The 20,955-nt window shown below is 37.8% G+C and overlaps 1 protein-coding gene across 3 annotated transcripts in view; it reads right to left on the bottom strand.

Moving 5' to 3' along the window:
- The window catches only part of LOC125276803 (pro-neuregulin-3, membrane-bound isoform), a 363,293-nt gene extending 348,764 nt beyond the window's left edge, over positions 1-14,529 (bottom strand). For 2 of the 3 annotated variants that reach the window (XM_048204650.1, XM_048204651.1), the window contains exon 1: positions 12,428-14,527. In XM_048204650.1, the coding sequence (XP_048060607.1) occupies positions 12,428-13,124 (697 nt within the window). In that variant the 5' untranslated portion in view covers positions 13,125-14,527. Of the gene's footprint in view, positions 1-12,427 lie in introns of all 3 variants that reach the window. The other variant, XM_048204653.1, reaches the window with a different exon arrangement.
- Between the last annotated feature and the right edge of the window lie 6,426 nt (positions 14,530-20,955).

The following is a 20,955-nucleotide window of genomic DNA, read 5'->3' as shown; positions in this document are numbered from 1 at the left end:
TAGAGTGCCTCAAGGATGACGCATTTTTGTAGGCAAAACCCGGAAGCGAGTTAGCATTTTAGGACTTCCGGTTCCAACGGCGTAAAGTCTATGGGTTTTTTGAATGGGTTTTTGCTAAATCGCCTGAAATAAGGTCTGTGGTTAACAAAGCCTCTAAATACTTTCACGTTTTGATCTATGACATAAAACACACCAGTTATAACCCACTTGTGATTTTTTTAAACTTTTACTGTGTCTTAAAATCGGCGGTTGCTAACAAATTGCTAAAAGGGACTACTTCCTTTGGCGGGGACTTTAGACGTCATCATTAAAAACGGGACATTTGGACAGCATTTCTCATGAAAAAGTGGATAAGTATTCATAACAGCACAGATCATAATCAGCGAGCATGTTTATAAATAAAGTTGTTTTTTAAATACAGTTTGAGGAAGCTTGGTGGTGACAACGTTGATCCGCGACCATGGTGTGCTGTAGTCCGTTTATAGCCTACTGTTAGCCTTTTATATCTGACGACTTTATTTAGGCTTCAAAATCTATAAATGTTGTGTTAACTTAAAGATTAAAGATTATCTTGATAGACAAAACGTGTAAGTGTCATAACCCTTTGTTAAACACAGAGCTTATTTTCTGCGATTTTCCAAAAGTCTATGGGAAAAATGCATAGGCTTTCAATTGAGGGAACCCGTGCGCTGCTAACTTCCGGGTTGGCCTACAAAAACACGTCATCCCTGGGGTACTCTATTACTCAACCTTATGTCATTCCAAACCCGTAAGACATTTGTCATCTTCGGAACGCAAATTGAGATCTTTTTAAAGGGGTCATATAATACCACTGTTACAAGATATAAAATAAGTCTCTGACGTCCCCAGAGTGTGTATGTGATGTTTTCCCTCAAAATAACCCACAGATAATTTTTTATAGCATGTTAAATTTGTAACTTTTTGAGGGTGAGCAAAAACGCTCCGTTTTTGAGTGTGTCCCTTTAAATGCAAATGAGCTGCTGTTCTCAAGAAGAGGGTGGAGTTTCAAGAGCTTGTGTTAGCACTTAGTGTTAGCAGCGCCGCAGACTCACTGAAAATGTCAGAAGCTGTTCAGCCTTTTATGTTCAAACCGAAGTCGGACAATTATGGAGAGACTCAAGAAGTGACAACATTTTGAATGCAACAGGACGCTTCTGTCATGATAATCTATAAATCGCTCGTGTGGGAACTGTTGTAAGATGCTTACAGAGCCAGAGAATATATGCTGCATGAAGATAGAACAGGTATATTTTAGTTTAATTATGGTTATAACTCATGTTGTCATCTTGCTTTTATGACATGCTATTGAATTTGTGTTACATACTGTATTGCAATAATATGTCCTCACCCCCTTTGTCGTGTGTTCTCGGGGGCAGGGTTTATGTACATTTTAGGGTTAGTGATGTGACGTCACTAACCCGGGAAGAAGCTTGTTGGAGTCCCTGCCAACCGTTTGGTGTAGTCTTTAAACAGAGAATTCTTTAAAAGAAAATATCCCCCTTTGCATTGAACTTTGAGCATTGAGACTTTGCAGATGTTATTTATGCTCTAACAGCAACATTACACACTATTTAAAGTTAAAAAAGTGAAATCATAATCAACCACCCCTCTAATGAAATTTGAGAGCTTTCTGTCCCCCCATTGACAGACTATGCAACTACCACTTTCAAGCCCCACACTGTAAAAAAAATCCCAGTAAAATTTACAGTAAAAAAACGGCAGCTGTGGTTGCCAGAACTTTACCGTAAAAAATACAGTAGCAACGTAAAAAAAAATCTGTTAAATTTATGGTAAAATAACGTATTTCATTAACTGATATAATGTTAATTTACCAACCTAATGAAGTACTAATATCTGTTTTGTACCTTTATAATACACTGACAGTCACCAAACACAGTGGTGATAAGAGTCACATGATGAATCAAAGTTCATCACAAGCAGCTTTTCCACAAGCTGAGAAGGACAACACTAACATATAGAAGGTGCACACAGTATCATTCACACACACACTAAACACCATCATGGTAACATGCATGAAATTTTAAAAATGCAATAAACATTAATTTAACAACATTAGATGTAACATAAAGCCCTAATGTACATAACTGATTAGAAAAAAATGAGAAAAACTAAGAAGAAACAGAGTTATTTCAACGAAAATATATCAAATGTGAAGTGTCACGCAGGGAATTGTGGGAATGTCAATTTACGGTTTTTCACTGTAAATTTTACAATGAATTGTTATTTTTCACTTCCAAAAACTGTGAATTTAATTGTATTTTACCGTAAAATTACATTAAATGTACCGTTAGATCTATTACAGTTATTCACCGTATATAGTACGGAAACTTTCTGTAAACAGTTTTTCACCGCAGCATTTTTACAGTCTTTTACTGTTAAAATCACGGTCATTTTTTACAGTGCAGAAAGGTAGTAAAGACATCATTAAAGTAATCCATGTGACGTTTAACCTCAATTTTATAAAGTGACACGAGTGCTTTGTTTGCGCAAAAAAAACAAAAACATAATTTACCACTTTATTTACAAAATTTTAATCTCCAACACGCGTTCATGAAACAACATCTGCTCTCGCGTCAACACAACACACATGCGTCGTGGTGCTCTCGTGAATGCGCAGTCTCATCACCACAGCAGTCATTTCTGATTCTGACTCACATCTACAGTACACAAAAAAATTAACTTTCACTGTTGTTAGTTTCACTCAAACCACCCTTGTTCACATTACTTAAAAAACTCATGTAACTACATGATCGTAATTTAACTGCGTTGTTTCTACTAAAATTGAGTATTGTCAGCTATACTTAGTAAGTGTTTGTTCAGTCAATTTAACATTGCTGTGTGAAACGCACACATTATTGTTGACATAACTAACTGTGCAGTGGATCCGTAGTTCCCAGCATGCTTTGCAAGGGACTGCATTAGGAGAGTAAATTTAGCGATTAAAGTGTTATTTTATGTTTTTTTCAGTAAAGGGAAAGATGTTGTTAGTTTATGTTAGTGTTTAATGTTCAGTTATGTTGGACATTTAGAGGAGTTTCTGTAATGTTTTTGAATTTTGTGGTTACCATCATGCAGAAGAGTGTCGCCTGTGTTTAGGCTGTGCGCACTCATATACGCATGTTTATTCCTGCTCTCAATTCAATTGAGTTTGTTCAATTAGATATTTTTTGAGTGCATTTTGGGGTGAGGGGCTGCATTCTGATATGTTGTATCCTTCTTATTTAAATGATTATTCAAAAAAAATAAATAAAATGTGTTCACCTTATGTAATCAACATAACATTATTAAGTAAACTGCATATAAATATTATGTAACTGTGACATTCAAATGATTTATATTTACTCAAAGAAATTTTGTCAGCTTTACTTGAATTTCTTTTGTTCATTCAACTAAATAATTTTTTTGTACAAATTACTCAATATTGTTGCGTGGAACCACTTGACACTTATTTTTTAAGTAAATCCAACAATTCATTTTTTTGAGTGTATGTTAGGGGTCAGAGGCATGAGGCTCGGTGGGAAACTATCAGTAAACGTTTGACAGGTGGCTGAAATGGGAGAACGGCAGCACTAGTGCTGACGTGTTCACCCCTGCTGATGCCAGCCAGATCCGAGTGGGAAGATGACACATATGGCCTCTAATGGTCCGCATCCGTGCTGACCGCCCCCCGTACATACTCAGACACTCACCGAGGGAGCTCTGACCACACAGCCGTGCAAAACACTCGCTCCATTTCCACCATTCATCAACCTCGGTAAGACATCAAAATGTGTGTGTGTGTGTGTTTGTGAGTGCATGTCTTTAATCTGCCATCTGAGCTGAGAGTGTGTTGGCTGGATGCTGTCACGGTGTGTGAAGCCATGTCCTGAGGTGCAGTGTCCCTGTGACAGATCTGCCTAGATAACCACAAGAGAATAAGGAGAAGGCAAAAGAGAAAAAGTGAGGGAGAGAGAACTAAATGGAGAGCACATGGAGCACATTAGCCACCAACCAGCATTTTGGAGGAGAGATAAAAAGGGAGAGAGGGAGGGTAAGCAAAAAGAGAGCGCTCTAAGCAGCCTAAATGAGTTCAGGCATAAGGGATCATGTCATGGCTGTAGGATCGTTCCCTCAGGGCTAAGAGAAAGACTTACCCCTACTGCAGCTGCACCATTCAGACAGCTCGAAAAATCGCAGAGTTTTTATTCTTGTTTAGTCAAACTAGAATGGGAGAATCTAAATCTCTGACAGATTTAGTCAAACTACATCTGTCAGACTAGTGTGGGAGGGCAAATCATGTACAACAGGCGTTGAGATGTTCCAAGTAAGAATGGTGACATGACTACTTCATTGAAAAAGAGGAAAATAGAGACTCAAAATAGAGATGATGAGAAAACATCCCAAGGCTACGTCTTCATTAATCCAGATTTGAAAATGCATCTTTTTCTTTATGTTCTCTTCCGTCTAAATGGCGTTTTTTGTCCTGCGAAAAACTGAGCTTTTTGAAGACGCTCTTCCAAGTGGATATTTGAAAATGCCATTATCGCATTGTATTTTGAACAGAGGTATTCAAAAATGATGATGCATGTTTAGATATGTGACACATATTGTACCCATAGATGTCTATAGATGTTATCTGATTATTTTTATAGTTGTTAAAAATAAATGTTACTTTGTACAATCTTCATATTACATTCCTGCAAAGATGACATGAGGGAAATGGAAAAATGATTTTGAGAGTCAACGACGCACTGATAAGTGGTGGGATATTTTACTAATAAAATGATAGCATGAAAACTTTATTATGTCTTGTCTCTCAGTATTATCTGTGTGAACTTTTATTATTTTTTAAACATGCTCAGATTATTTAAGCGTTTTTCGAATTTTCAATGTGGACGAGCAACTTTTGGAAAAGGCTTGAAAACATAATGTGGACGGAGAACGTTTTGATATGAAAGTGCCTAAAACAAAGCCTATGCAATTTTATGCTGCTTTTCTACCAAATTCAGGAATGAAATTGAATTATTATGAAATTGTTTGTGACATCTAGTGCACTTACAAAGGACAGGGCAGTGTGGCTGCTCAAATCAAGCCCAGGAACAGAGGAAAGTGCTGTGCATAAGCAATCAGTCCTGTGACACTAAAACTGATCCCAGTCAAAGTGCTGAGAGGCACAAGTCTCGTAGACAATCACATGTGAATCAATATCTCATAACAGACTCTGGGAGTGTGATGTACTCTTTTATCCCTTAGGTAGCGCTGAATGGGGACAATGCAAACCAGCCACAAACACACACAAACATATACAGCAACTGACTGAAATGGACAAGCAGAGGAATTATTCTATATATCACTGCAGAAGAAAGGGCTTGCTAATTGTGTAAATTACCTTCTTTTAAGGTCAAGCTAATCCCAAGAGCTATTTAATTTGTAGAGATAATGATGGTTCGAATGAATTATTACAGATATTTGCCAGTATATGTTAACAGAGTCAGAGTCAGTGTTTATTGGTCAGGCATTAGAGTCTCCTTCCTATTTCCAATATAATAAAGGCTCCAAAAGGGGGTTTTCATAGATATGCCAAAGAAAAATAATTTTCAGTGATATATATGACTGTGTGTGTGTCGGATGGAATAATTCAGGCTGAGATTTTTATATATATATATATATATATATATATACAGTACAGTCCAAAAGTTTGGAACTACTAAGATTTTTAATGTTTTTAAAAGAAATTTCGTCTGCTCACCAAGGCTACATTTATTTAACTAAAAATACAGTAAAAAACAGTAATATTGTGAAATATTATTACAATTTAAAATAACTGTGTACTATTTAAATATATTTGACAAAGTAATTTATTCCTGTGATGCAAAGCTGAATTTTCAGCATCATTACTCCAGTCTTCAGTGTCACATGATCCTTCAGAAATCATTCTAATATGCTGATCTGCTGCTCAAGAAACATTTATGATTATTTTCAATGTTGAAAACAGTTGTGTACTTTTTTTTTCAGGATTCCTTGATGAATAGAAAGTACAAAAGAACAGCATTTATCTGAAATACAAAGCTTCTGTAGCATTATACACTACCGTTCAAAAGTTTGGGGTCAGTAAGAATTTTTATTTTTATTTTTTTGAAAAGAAATGAAAGAAATGAATACTTTTATTCAGCAAGGATGCATTAAATCAATCAAAAGTGGCAGTAAAGATATTTATAATGTATAAAATTTATTCCGTGGCTTAAATTACATGTTTCTCAATGACTAACATGTTTGGCTCATCAAAACTGTTCCCTTTAGCTGTCACAATTTTTATTTTATTTATTTATTTTTTTTACTAGGAAAAGAGTGGTTTTGATGCACAAAGGTTTTTTGTTGTTGTTTTTTTTGTTTTTTGTCTCTTAGAAAATACATTTTATTTAAAGGGGACCTATTAGGCAAAATTCACTTTTGCATGGTGTTTGGACATAAATGTGTGTTGGCAGTGTGTGTACACAACCACCCTATAGGCTATAATGTTAAATATCCATCACTCCTTTTTTTTAATCCCCATAAATCATAAGCAGTGTCTCTGCCCAAGCCGTTTGCAGGTTTCTGGCAATGTGACGTCACATTAGCCACAGGCCCCGCCCAGGAAAGTTGACAGACACTGCTGTTTTAACATAGACCCACCCGGAGCGAGTTCACAGCGAGTTGTACACAGTCCGCCATTGCTGCACTGACGAGAATGTCTCCCAAGCATTTTAGGTGTTCTGTAGCTGGATGGATTAATCCACATAGCTCTCTCCATTTACTCCCTAAATCTGAGCCGCTGAAGACGAGGTGGATTCGTTTTCAAAGAAAATGCTCCCTCAATTCTACCGAAATTCGTTTATGTCTGTGCGAATCATTTCATACTGGACTGTTTTGTGAATGAATGTCAATACAATGGGACAATACATGCTAAAAATTTGTTACTCAAGCACAGATCAGTACAAAGTGTTCATGATCTAGCTTACAGTCTCCAGAGTGATACTGGATATGGCAGTAATAAAGGTGAGAGCACTTTATTACAGTTCATCTGAGTTGATTTTAGGGATATAAAGTTTACCAGTTTATTAAGCACCACCTGAAAAGGCATTAGGTCTTTATATATTTGTTTACTGTTAGTTGTAACGAGTGTTTCTGTGTACTTCGCTGTGTATGTTGATGATAATGCAAAGGAGAGAGAGAGAGTTTATGGATAATATTTTAATGCACACTTGCACTGTGTTTTATTAAGCTCTTACAGTGATTTATAGAGTGAAAACAGATGCTTCATATTTTGTGTGAAGAAAAATAAACGTTATAAAACTCATTGGTAAACAGGCTTGTACTAATATAGTGGATAAAAACAAGAAGACAATATAAGTTATAACCGTAACTAAACTAAACTATACCTATATCTCCATGCAGCATATATTCTCAGTTTCTGACATTATAGTGCGTCCTGACTGAATCCTGACACCGGAGAATGAGATCTTGAAGCTCCGCCCTCTTAGGCCGAGCGCAGCAGCTCATTTGCATTTAAAGGACACACACTGAAATGGCGTGTTTTTGCTCACCCCCAAAAGGTGGCCATTTTAACATGCTATAAAAAATTATCTGTGGGGTATTTTGAGCTAAAACTTCACATACACACTCTGGGGACATCAGACACTTATTTTACATCTTGTAAAAGGGGGCATAATATGTCCCTTTAAACCAATGAAAAAGCAATAATGTATATATTGTGTATACTGTTGTGATACTATTGTGGTTTTGTGGTTGTATGGTAGGCAGGTCTTTCTACAGCATTCTATTGTGTTGGCTGGGATATTCATCTAGCTTAAAGCTGCAACAGTAATAAGCAGGATTGATAGTGGGGCTGTGTTCCTTTATACTGGCTTGTAATTTTGGGCTGAGAGAAAACATTGTCCCTGATCTCTGATTGGCTGAGATTCAGTACAATGGTTTGTTGAGGGTTATGGTCCTCATTTGTCATGGCGGTCAGCTCTTTTTAAAGTCACAATGTGGTATTAGACTGAAAAGCCTGAACGCCATCAAGTGACCAAGGCAACCCGCCAAAGCAACTTGATATTTGTTTGTCCACAGATATTAAAGAGTTTGAAGTAAGCTTGCAAAAAGCATAGGATACCATGAGACAAAAGAAAAGAAATGAAAGGGAAGTGGGAGAAATAAAAAGCAGTGAATAAAGCTAATGACATCATGCATAATTAATGCTACACTGAAAAAGTATTTTGTCTTTTTTCTTCCCCAAGTTAAAAAAAAATCTAAACATCTTTAATGCAAGATGGAATTAGTTGACAAGCAAAATTATGACAGATATACTTGTTTTCAGAGCGTGCATAATATTAGTATTTTAAACTGATTACGATGATGAGTACAGAAGAGTAAGTACTGTTGCAATGTGAAGCATGCACACACAAAAAAAGCATTAGTCTGTGTCAGAAAGCATCATTAAGACTTAATGCTGCTATTAGTTAATTGAGAGCTTTGTGAATTCAATGTCATAAACAAGTATCTCTATCTTCATGGAATCAATGAAAGATCTATTTCCAAACAGTGCTTATAATGATACTCTATATGACTGATCTAGACGCCCAATCCCTGTGACAGAAACTAAACCTGTGGTAATGAAGACAAAGCTTCCTCCTTTAACATTTGCCTCCAGCATAGCTGATGAACAGCTTATTGTTTTCTTATAAACATCCCATGCATCTTTTATCACCAACAATTTAAGCTGTTCTCCTGTGAGACGTATTTGTTACCTCCAGAAATGAGGGGCTGGGATTGAGGCATATCAAAAAACACAATTCAAGAATATTGCACTCCTTAGAGTAACTAAATAGAAAAAGGAAAACTGATTTGCATTTGAACCTGAGTTCAACACTTCGCAAATATCTTGCCAGGCCTTCAGGAGTTTATAATCGCTAATGTTATTTTCTAAAAGTCATCCCTCATTCAAAAATGTCAGCTGTCAACATTTTTGATGCTAATTTCAACTTAAAACTGCAAAAAGGAAAAAAAAACTAAAGCATAAAGTGGTCACATGGCTGTTAATGGCATTCATTTTCATAGAATCAAGAACATTAAGACTCTTAATCATTGGAAGAAATAAGGCTGGTTACATTGCAAGCTTGAAAAATAGAAGGCCGTTATACAGACTAAGAAATTGAATGATTTATAGCACTAAAACCACACAGTAGTTTAGCTTTATAGACATTTAGTTGATTAAATCATCAAAATAAAAGATCAAGGGTTCAAGGTTATTAACATCAATGAGCAGGGACCAACATAAATGGACAGTTTACCCAAAAATGAAAATTCTGTCATCAATTAGTCTTGTGTTCCACAGAAGAAAGAAAGTCATACATTTTGGAATGACATATGGAGATATTTTGAAGAATGTTTACTTTTAACATTGGCTCATTGGAAAAATGTCTCTTACCTACATTCTGCAAATGATACAAAACATATAATTGACTGCAGTTTTCAGCTGAAATGAACATTAGTGGCAGTAAAACACCAACAAATGTGGCTTTTCTAACGTAATTTGTAACTAGTAACTTGCTTGGGCTCACCTGGTACATCATTGCACATGGGATGCAAAGTGTCCTTGCAAACACAATAAATCCCATTGAAATACAATTATGATACTCAAAAAGAGCTCATCAACCTGTAGAAGCAAGATAAAATGCCATGGTTGCTTCAGCAAATGCATTTTTTATATCACATTTGATTTAGTGTATAGGGTTTAGTGCATGGTTTTTGTGTTCCACAGAAGAAAGTAATGCAGGAATGATATATGGGTGAGCAGGGGGGAAACAGTAGTCATGTTAAGTTTTGACTAGAAGTAACGTGTCCTCCTCCATAGATTCCAGTTCTGGTATGTTCTACACATTGACATGCTGAATTCAGTTACCACTGCCTTTTTTATCATCCTCTACTCCACCGCTATTTATAAAACCCTGCAAATTTCTCATCCCTTTGCCTGATAATTTTTCCAGCACACCCTTGTCAATTATTCACATGCTCTTCTACATATTGAACATGTTTCCCTTTCTAAGCATTAATATTTAAAGCTTCATCCCTCCTTTAGGATATCTTAAAAAGATAAATCAAAGTGACATTTTTTTTTAAATAGTCTCAGTAAAATTAACCTCTAATAGTACTGGAAGGGAGCACTTTTATGGCTTTCTATTAAAACAGGAAGTTGACAGACAAGGCAAATAAATCACCTCATCCTCAAACATAAATTCTAAATGATATTTGGTCATTTAACAACGCAATGATTTAATGTCAGAAGCATCAAATGATTTTGAGAGCAAATAGTGGGACAGAGTAGTAAATGCCCAATACAGTGTGGTAGATGACATGAACTAATTCTCTCAATCAGCCTGATGTTACAAAACAAAGGAAGAATCAATGGTCATTAAATGGCAGTCAGCTGGAACCAGGAATCGTGTCAGCCAGTTTCAACCAAAGCTGTTTTCATTTAATGCTACAATTGATTCGGCAACTTCATAATCGATCACATTGAGATATGGCTTTTATATGGTTAGTTCATCGTAAAGTGCCACCAGCACTCATTGCAAATTTGCATTAATCTCTAACTACCTTTGCTCATTATATGAGCTGCTAACAGATCCATCCGTGGCAGCAGCATCAAAAGTTCTCAACCAAACATAACTAACAGAAGTCCATGAAGGGAAAACAATATTACAGGCCACTCAATTCACCATAGCCAATCTTGTGGACACTGAAATATCTGTTTCTAGCTGTATTATCAAATATGGCGAGCAGTAATGAGTTTTAAGATCAGCCCCAGCTGTGAGCTCTCAAATGCATTTGGATCACAAATGGTTTAGTTATCTTTTTCTCTGTGCTATTGATAAAGGTAAGCAAGTGTTGCTAGGGGAAAAAAAGGATTAAGATATCCCCTGTCAGACAATTGAAATAGTAATGAATTACTGTACAACCAAAGTATACGATAAGGACTTGTTCAAAGACTTATGACACCTCATAAAATTCACAGGACCTTTTTTGATTACTGTAAATAGAGGGGGGTCTACATTATTATAAACAGAGGAAAGCAACATCCATGAGTGCTCTCTTTATGCTTGTAAAAACGAGGGTCAACAAGAGATGTTCAATTTGTTGTTAATACTCTTTCAATTAAAATTTCTCATGAAAAACCCACACTTGAAAATACAGAGCAGCTTCTCCAACATAACTACAATGTAAATTTTCTAAAGACTAGCAGTAGTTGCAACAGGCAGCTTTCATGAATGAAGGTAAATTAATCTGGATTAAGCATAGAGAGTGAAGTAATCTCATAGAGTGGTGAGGCATGACAACCTCTTTCTACCCAAAACTATGATTCAATATTATCGTCTGAATTCAAAGAAAGAGGTCTTCAAATTATATTATGATATTCACAGCACTAAAACAAAAATTCCTAACACAATGTGTCATTGTAATCCTTTTGACAAGTATTCAGATGTACCACCAAACTACCTAAATGTCACTGTGAACAGGCTGTCCACTGCATGCAAATGAATGTGATCATTAATTGTGAATGCATCTCTGGACATTCTGAGGACTACAGTTTAGCCACTATAATCCCACAGCACAGTCACATATGGACAGCACATTGTGGTGTCAGGTAATACTATGAGCAGGTGCGAGCAATCAGGCATGATGACGCATTAATCAATTTCTGCGTTCATATACAATTAAAATGTCACTGATATTACACCGAGATGTAACATTAGCGCACAATACAGTTTTCTTATTTTCAGAGGCTCCTGTATTTTTCAAATGAACAACAAAATGTGTGGTTTAAATTTAAGCAAAGTATAGCTCCATCATTAGACCCATCACTCACAGCTCTTCCAGTAACCCAAAATAAAGATAGAATCAGCAAATGCAGAGCTAAAGAAAACATATTCTGATGTTCCCTACAGTAACTGACATTCCGATACAAGCTTTTCATGTGCTACAGCCAGTGAAAAACGATAAAATAAGAAACATAACCCTCCCCCTTTTTTTTATACTATTATACCCATGAAATTCTCTTCATATTTCTTGATTCACTATATCACATTTTGAAACACAGGGAGTGGTCAGAGTCGCCGCTTGTCATTAGTGTTTCTGCCGCTCCCTGGCAACATGATAGACGGGAGTGCACCCGGCCACGAGTCTGTCATGCTTCGCTTCTGGGATGTCATTAACACAATATACATGTGCTAACAGTACCATGCAAAACTGCAATCTACAAAGGAAGTCAACAAAGACTGTCTGATCACCAACACTCACCAACAGCAGCAGAACTGCACAGCCATTGCAAAACCAGCAAGAACTGATCATAAAGTATCAAACTTACGTGTCTTGCGGCTGACATGCGTACGACCAGGCGTGGTTACATGCCTCTCGGATGACTGCTCTCTGGTCCACATTTGGGTGGAGTCGTTTAGGACCGCTGGGTTGGAGGGAGAGGGGCTGGATGTGGACGTATGGACAGTAGACGTGGTGGTAGAGGCCACGGTGGTCGTAAAGGTGGGGTTACGTGTGACAAAGCGCGTAGAGGGGCTCTTCTGTGTCACCTGACTGCCGGATGCCCCACTGCCTCTAGGGGGAATGTTTGGAGGAGTTCCCGTTCGAGTCCTGCTCCGCACCACTGTGGTGACGGTGGGGGTGACCGAGCTGACCTCACCAATAGTGGTTGTAGTGGTTGTGGTGTCAGATCCCTTAGGAAAAGTGCTAGGCTTGGACAGAAAGATGGGGTCCTGGCCAATACCCTTGGCGTCCACCAAGTCTGTGGGCACGTAGTCCCGCACAGAACCCACTACGATCCATTTCAGCAGCATCAGACTGAGCCCCAGGCCTATGAAGCCAATGAGAAGCGGAACCACACAGAGCCAGGTCTGTTGGCGGGGCCAAAGAGCACAGCTCCCACACCTTAAAATGCCACCACGCACAGGGGCCTGGGCTTGTTCACGTCCACCGGAGCCACCTCTCCCATCGGGCTCCTCCAGTACCATAGCCCCCGAGTTGTTCACTGTTCCCGAGCTGTCACTCATCTCGCCTGTGGCACACTAAGGGTTAACCCCAAGGCCGGGTGCTCGGCAGACATGGACAGCACAGGACGAAACGCCGGCCAGAAATGCCAGACATTGGAAACAAAAAAAAAAAAAAAAAAAACGGAAAGTAAAAGACAACTGCAAGAACACAGAAATAATTATGAACACATCAAGGCAGACAAATCACATCCACACACTGCCACAAACTAATACACATACACACACTCACAAACAGACAAGCGCATACACCCAATAGAATTCCGGAGGTAGAAATCTCAGCGGTTGCAGAATCCAGCAAAAGGACAGTCTTTTAGTCCAGTTCCACCAATACGTCCAGACAACTTCCAGCTCTCCGCAAGATCACCAAAACGGTACAAATGTTAAATAAAGGTGCCGAGCAAAGAAGGTGGAAGGAAAGGGAGGAGTGAAATCATTTGCATGTTGTCTCCGAGCACCAGCCGTTGCAGCAGCACTCTCTGTCGTCAGATTATCAAATCCCTCTTTTTGCAGATGACACCACCGTTAGATTTATCCTCAGATCTCGCCACTCCATAAATTGCAATATTTAAAGATGGAGTTCAGTAAAAGTTAAATACTGGCTCATATTTTTTCCTCTCTGGCTCTCTCATTCACACCAATTCCTTTTTCAAGGTCTCGATCTGACTTGTATTTGAGAGCTGAGTCAGCTATACATATCCCAGAAAGCTGGTTCCCTCACGGAAGAGGGACTAAGCGTTGACCATGAAGCAATATGTCCCCTTTTCCACGACCAAAGCTCCTGATGATTTATAACATCCTTAAGGGAGCAAGGGACCTGCAGCACGGACCTAGTACGTGCAAGCTGAGCAATAAACCCGGTAAAGGAGGCAGTGGGAGGTGCAGAGTTGTCCAGGAGGAGACGGTGGATGATCAAATCCGTTAGCAGTGCAAATCCGTTCTGAACGGCGTCTGATGAGCGTCCCACTGCCGTACAGCAAGCCGTTGATATCGTGCAAAGCAGTGGGCATACGCTTAGCCTCTATCTACATTCCTCCACTGAGAGCGCGCAAGAGAGAATGAGAAAGAGAGAGAGAGAGAAAGGGAGAGGAGCAGAGCGATGGGGAGGGAGCGAGGGAGGGAGGAGTGAGCTTGTCGAAGACGGACGGAAAGAGGAAACGAGAAGGGTTAAAAAAAAGACAGTGCGCAGGTTTTCCATGAGACAACATTCATCCTTTCCTCATTACTGTTGTATTTGTTTTGCCTGTCTGTTGCTCTCTCCTAGGGATGCCATTTCTAAAGAGTCCGGACTAGCGTGTGTTCCCGCTCTAATCTCCTGTGGGATTTTAACGTGGCTCAAGCCTACGACACTGCAGCCAGACACATACACAGACAGCCTTCTACTCTCCCCTACTGCTGATGCCAGGAAAGAGAGAGACAGAGGGAGAGAGAGAGAGAGAGAGGAGGCACTGCACCTGCTCTCTTCACAAGAACATTCCCCACCCCTTTAAAGAGAGAGAGACAGAGAGAAAAAGGGAGAGAGGGGGGAGAAACAAGGAGAGATAAGTACAAGAGTTGAGAAAGCATTCACAGCAGGATGAGATAGAAAATGAGAGAAGCAGAGGGCAAGAGAGAGAAAGACAAGATACGGGAAAGAAATGAAGAGATCCATGTCGGTGCTCTGCAGTATTAGCAGAAAAGAGATTACTGACTGCTGTAAACAAAGTGAGTCTCAGCATCTCTCTTTCAGGACTGTCAATCATGCAACCAGCCCCTCCTCATGTCTAAGACACTGTGAGAACAGGAAGAAGGAGAGGAAACTTGAGCTAAATTAATGGATGGTAAGAATTAGGAGTTGTATACAGTGTCTAATGGGTGGTATTTTTTAAATAGATTGTAGTGCAACACTAAAGGGTAGTAATTAAAGGGAGTGGATAACACTTTAATACTCAAAGACAACGGAGATGCTGGTTTGTTTCCTGCTGGTTCTAACTCATTTTAAATGTGTAGTCCTTATTTTCTTGTTTAAGTTTTGCTGGCTGATATGGCAACCCTCTTGGACTAATACTGACATCTAGCGGGTGTAGATGTAACATCACACAAAAGTTTTTAGTTACCTAATGTACAAATGTGCTATTTCCCACAAGCCATAATTAAATTAAAAAATGAAAGTCACAATTAACAGTCAGGTTACTGAAATCGATCAACAAGAACTTGAGTGAGACGCATCATTAAAATTATTATATTACTATATACAAATGTTAGTCACATAAAAATATGCAATGCTGACAGCAGAACCAAGAGAATATGTAAAAGCCTATTCCTGAGAAGGCATTTAATATAACTTATATATGTTACAGTATATAAATATAATGTAACTTATATAATATTTATAAACTAATATATAAAGTAACATGGCACCTTGGCAGTTCTTAGCATAACTGGCATTAAAGAGAAAAACTATTCTCGCGTTTCATAAAATTAAGGTTGAAGCACTGCAGTCACGTCGACCGTTTTAACAATGTCTTTAGTACCTTTCTGGACCTTGAAAATGTTGATTATATTGCTGTCTATGGACAAGTCATACACCTCTCGGATTTCATCAAAAATATCTTAATTTGTGTTCAGAAGATGAACGAAGGTCTTACGGGTGTGGAACGACATGAGGGTGAGTAATTAATGACAGAATTTTCATTTTTGGGTGAACTAACCCTTTAAAAAAACACAAATCAGTATTGGTGAGTAACACAGATGATCTGGATCTAGCATTTTGTATTACAGAATAACAGGAGAAAATCCAGTCCGAGACATAAAAAAGTCCTCTAGCAAATAATCCTAAAAATGCATTACAAATTACCAAGGTACCAAAATCTCAAGTAAAATAACGTAATTCTGAGCCCTATATTATTTTCTTTTCCTTATTGAAATACAAAAGTATATGTTAAGCAGACAAACTGACACAGAAAGTTTAATTATGTGCAACCTTCAGAATTCTTTGAATATAGCGCAAGATTAATTTTATAATAAATTTATGGTGCTTTTTTTTTTTTTTTGAGCTTTCCAGTGTTAATCACCCTAACTTGTGAATGCTTGTGCATTCCGCCTAACATCTTTTGTGTTTCTTGTAAGAAAGAAAATAATGCCAGGCTGAAACTACATGGTTCTGAGTAAATTAAGAAAGAGAGAACATAAAAATCTTTTGTCCATTTTGTGAATTATACATTTACACATCAATATTTAAATTATATTTGCAAGTACCGTAACACGAGGTGCCCTTGATATTTACCTTATTTTTTACCACTGCCATAAATCCAGTATCAGTAGCTGCAGAGAGATCAGACTTCACTGTACATGCATCCATTACTCTTGGTCCAAGTACAACATAACATGATAGCATAAGATGATGATATCTGCATAAGATGACAACCGCCTGTATAGCCTGCCTTTCACAGCCCTGAAAAAGAAACATCACCCCTTTCTGTTAGCTTTTTCCTGTTCTAGTTCTCTGTGTTTGACTTTCAGTAACAAAACTGTCACATATACTGTACAGTAGCTATTTACACAACTTTACATAATGATTGTGAAAAGTACATTTAAATCTTACAATGAAATTCTGAAGTAATTTCAAGTTTTAATGAAATATATGTCTCAGGTCACTTTTAGAATGGCTACTGAGGGCTAATTAACACAATGACATTGGTGTAGTTTTTGCATACTGAGAATGACACAGTACTTGTCATATTATATATTTCTCCTTCTTCAGCCAGCTGTCATTGAAATGGTAACCTGGCATGTTGATGGAGACAGTAGGTGCGGATACAATTTATTGGGGCGCCAATCAATCTGGATGGTGTGATGTAGTCAGGGTTCAAAAATAACACTTTGCCACCATGCATGGCTGAACTGAGAAAATAAATATTTCATACTAGCAATGTATTTTGCACTATTTTTGTGGGATAAAAACTCTAATCCTTATGATAACAGAATTCTCCCATGTGACAAACAACTCAGATCATTGTGTCAACTCAGAGCATCATATACAAGATGAGTCAGTCTCTTTCCATAATAACGGCATCTGTCACAAAAAGCATTGGAGATATATACAAAATAAGTGGCAGATTGAGTCTAGAATGCAAGTTACTCATTACTTTGTGTTTGAACTGTTGTATAAAAGCAACATCACACTGTACACCACCATGACTCCTTATAAAGGTACCGATTAACTAACGAATAACTAAATTTCTTATTCATCTATGCGCCAAAGTCGTATTTTCCACTCATTTGGCACTTAGTGGGTGTTCATTTTGAACCCTGTGTGCAGTACATTGTGATCACATAACATCAAAGCAGGACAGCAGCTTAATAATTTTATTTATCTATCCTTGCTCTAAAATACTATATTCCCTCAAGATTATCCTGCTAAAGGATTTGCTTATGCTCAGTGAAAACACTTTATTCGGTAGTCCATGCCTGACTGGTGAGCGTAGCTCCAAGAGAATGTTTGCTCAACCAGCATGTATCTAAGCTAATGCTACTCATTAAATGACTGACAGAGCTGTGTGTGTTTCTACCTGTCTGATTTAGGATGCATCAACCTGCCAGTTCACATCAAATCAATGATTAGACCACTCCTGCCGAGGGCCACATGCATCCCCATGCATATGAGTATGTGCGCCCACTCACACACAAACACTCTACATCTCTCTGTCTTATTATGTCACACATCTACACTTTATCCTTCCACTAAACCCCATTTTCTCATCTTTCTTGTTCCATGTTATAAACCCCAAAGCCGTACGCCCACACAGTCCTGTTCCTAAGACTGAGGAGAAAGCACTTTGTCTGTCAGGCACTTCTGAGAGCCTGTAAAAGCCAAAGCCTCCCTGTCCGAAGGAAATTTCAAGAAACACAAAAACACATCTGTGTGCCATCCAAGCAGAAAGCACTAAAATTAAGAATATGACAGGAAAATTTCCCACTATTCAAAGAACCTGCAGGTAACACTCTAGAGAGCAAAGGTCAGTTTTAATCATTTGTCAAAATCACTTCTCCATTTCACAGCTTATCATAAAAATGAAAATTCTGTCATCATTTACTCATCCTCATGTCGTTCCAAACCTGAAAGAATGTATTATATATATATATATATATATATATATATATATATATATATATATATATATATATATATATATACACTGTAAAAAAAAAACCAGCAGCTGTGGTTGCCAGAACTTTACCGTAAAAAATACAGTAGCAACGTAAAAAAAAAATCTGTTAAATTTACGGTAAAATAACGTATTTCATTAACTGATATAATGTTAATTTACCAACCTAATGAAGTACTAATATCTGATTTGTACCTTTATAATACACTGACAGTCACCAAACACAGTGGTGATAAGAGTCACATGATGAATCAAAGTTCATCACAAGCAGATTTTCCACAAGCTGAGAAGGACAACACTAATATATAGAAGGTGCACACAGTGTCTTTCACACACACACTAAACACCATCAAGGTAACATGCATGAAATTTTAAAAATGTAATAAACATTCATTTAACAACATTAGATGTAACATAAAACCCTAATGTACATAACTGATTAGAAAAAAATGAGAAAAACTAAGAAGAAACAGAGTTATTTCAACGAAAATATATCAAATGTGAAGCGTCACGCAGGGAATTGTGGGAATGTAAATTTACGGTTTTTCACTGTAAATTTTACAATGAATTGTTATTTTTCACTTCCAAAAACTGTGAATTTAACGGTATTTTACCGTAAAATTACATTAAATGTAATTTAATGTAATTTTATGTAATTGTCTGGTTCTCGAATCTGATTGGCTGATAGCCATGCGATATTTCAGTGATAACAGCACTCCTACTGCCTTTTCACCGTTTGTATCACTCCGCTTGAAGTGACCGTCATGGCGGCCGATGAAATCAACCGTAATTTTTTACAAATACTACTTCTTGTACCACGAACTGTAGTTTTAATAGTTTTTTAGGCGAGAATGTAGTTGTTTAGACCTGAAATATGTGACTCATATTTAATAACAGCGCCTATTTTACAATTTGTTTTGACGTTTTCGGAGATGCAAGCTGCGTCAGCAGCCGTTCAGTGCTTCTGTAAGCACAAGTTTTGTCACAAGCTCTTTAAAATCCTTTTCATTCGTTAAATATTTGTAAAACCCACATACCAGCGTAAATGGTGACCTATTTTTTTTTAATAACTAGTGCTTTATGTTTGACTGAATTGTACAATTGTGCTTATTTGTTGTTCAATAAATATTATTTTATATAAATATGTCCAATGAGTAATATGGATTGAGTGAACATTACATTAATACGCTATTAGATGGCGGCAACACTTTACAGGAGAATGAGTCAGTGAAGCACAAGAGACTTTTAAATTGAAAGGAACTTTTGCAAAAGGAAGTTGTTTTAGCGCTGTGGTGTAAATTCCCAAAGCTGTAAAAAATGACAAATACAAAGATCGCTTTCCTCAGCGGACATTCAAACGGACTTGTATAAGGGATATAATATTATGGACATCGACTTGAAGAATGAATGTAATGCAATATACCAGACACAGGTAATAACCTACTCTCTCCCTCTTTCTCTCTCTAATACTGTACAAAATTCAATGTGTTTCAATGAAGCGACTCAACGTTCCTTCGTTACTAGTTCAAAAGTGACGTTTTAGAGTTAGTAACGGAGGCTTGGTTCAACTGACAACTTGAGTTTTGAATCCGTGGCGGAAGGAAGTAGTGCTGCACAAAAGAGGGTTTTAAAGACACTCCGTTGTTGTTCTTATTTAATTACACACTCGTGCCGTCGAACTGTTGTATAAACGCAATATCACACGAGTAGCCGTGCGATATGGCTGTATATCAGCACGCTGTGATTACCTACGGCACTCGGCCTGCGGCCTCGTGCCTACGGACGAATCACAGCGTGCTATTATTTTGAATATATACAAATGTCATTTATATATTTTAGCTTGTCAAGAGATTTAAATCACCGTTTTTGAAGAGTGCGCATGTGCGTACATGCTCTGGTACGTCAGAACAAGCATTTGATTTAATCTGGAAAAAAGCAAAATAACCGAGGAAAATGAGAACTAGTCCTCTAATGCCATGTCTGTAATTTATAGCAGAAATTCTAGCATTCATTCGATCTCAAACGGATTCATTTAAAGAAGTTATTACTCCACCATCTGCATGACGTCATTCACCAACGTAGTTGAACAACAAGTTTGCGACAATACGGTTTCAGGAAACAGTCGTGACTAGCTAGTTGATTTGTTCAACGATGCATCGTACTATGGTAGTTCAGCAGCGAGTTACATCGTTGTTCAGGAAACGCACCCCAGGTAAAATAACTCTCATTCTTATAAGATGAGCAAACTGATTGCTATATAAAAAAGGAAGAAGTGCATCTAGTCATGGTTTTCTTGTGTTAGCAATGGTAACCTTCAAAGAAAGACAAGTAGCCATCATCACTTTGCATTAAAATGGCCTCACATGGAAGAAAATTGCTGCAAAGGTGTTGCACCTGAAAGAACCATTTACTGGATCATCAAGGATTTCAAGGAGAGAGATTCTACTGAAGTGAAGAAAGCTTCAGGATGTCCCAGATTGCCCAGCAAGTGCCAGGACGGTCTCCTCCTGAGAAGTCAGCTAATGGAATTGTGTCACCACCAGTGCAGAACTTCTTCAATATTGGTGGCAGGTGGGTGTGAATGCATCTGCATGCACAGTGAAGCCACTTCTCTACAAGAAAAAAATTAAGGACAGACTGAAATTCTGCAGGGAGTACAGTACAAGGATAGCACAGCAGAAGACTGG

The sequence above is a fragment of the Megalobrama amblycephala genome, linkage group LG10 (assembly GCF_018812025.1).
Source record: "Megalobrama amblycephala isolate DHTTF-2021 linkage group LG10, ASM1881202v1, whole genome shotgun sequence".
Taxonomy (NCBI): domain Eukaryota; kingdom Metazoa; phylum Chordata; class Actinopteri; order Cypriniformes; family Xenocyprididae; genus Megalobrama; species Megalobrama amblycephala.
This window is presented reverse-complemented; position numbering and strand designations above follow the sequence as displayed.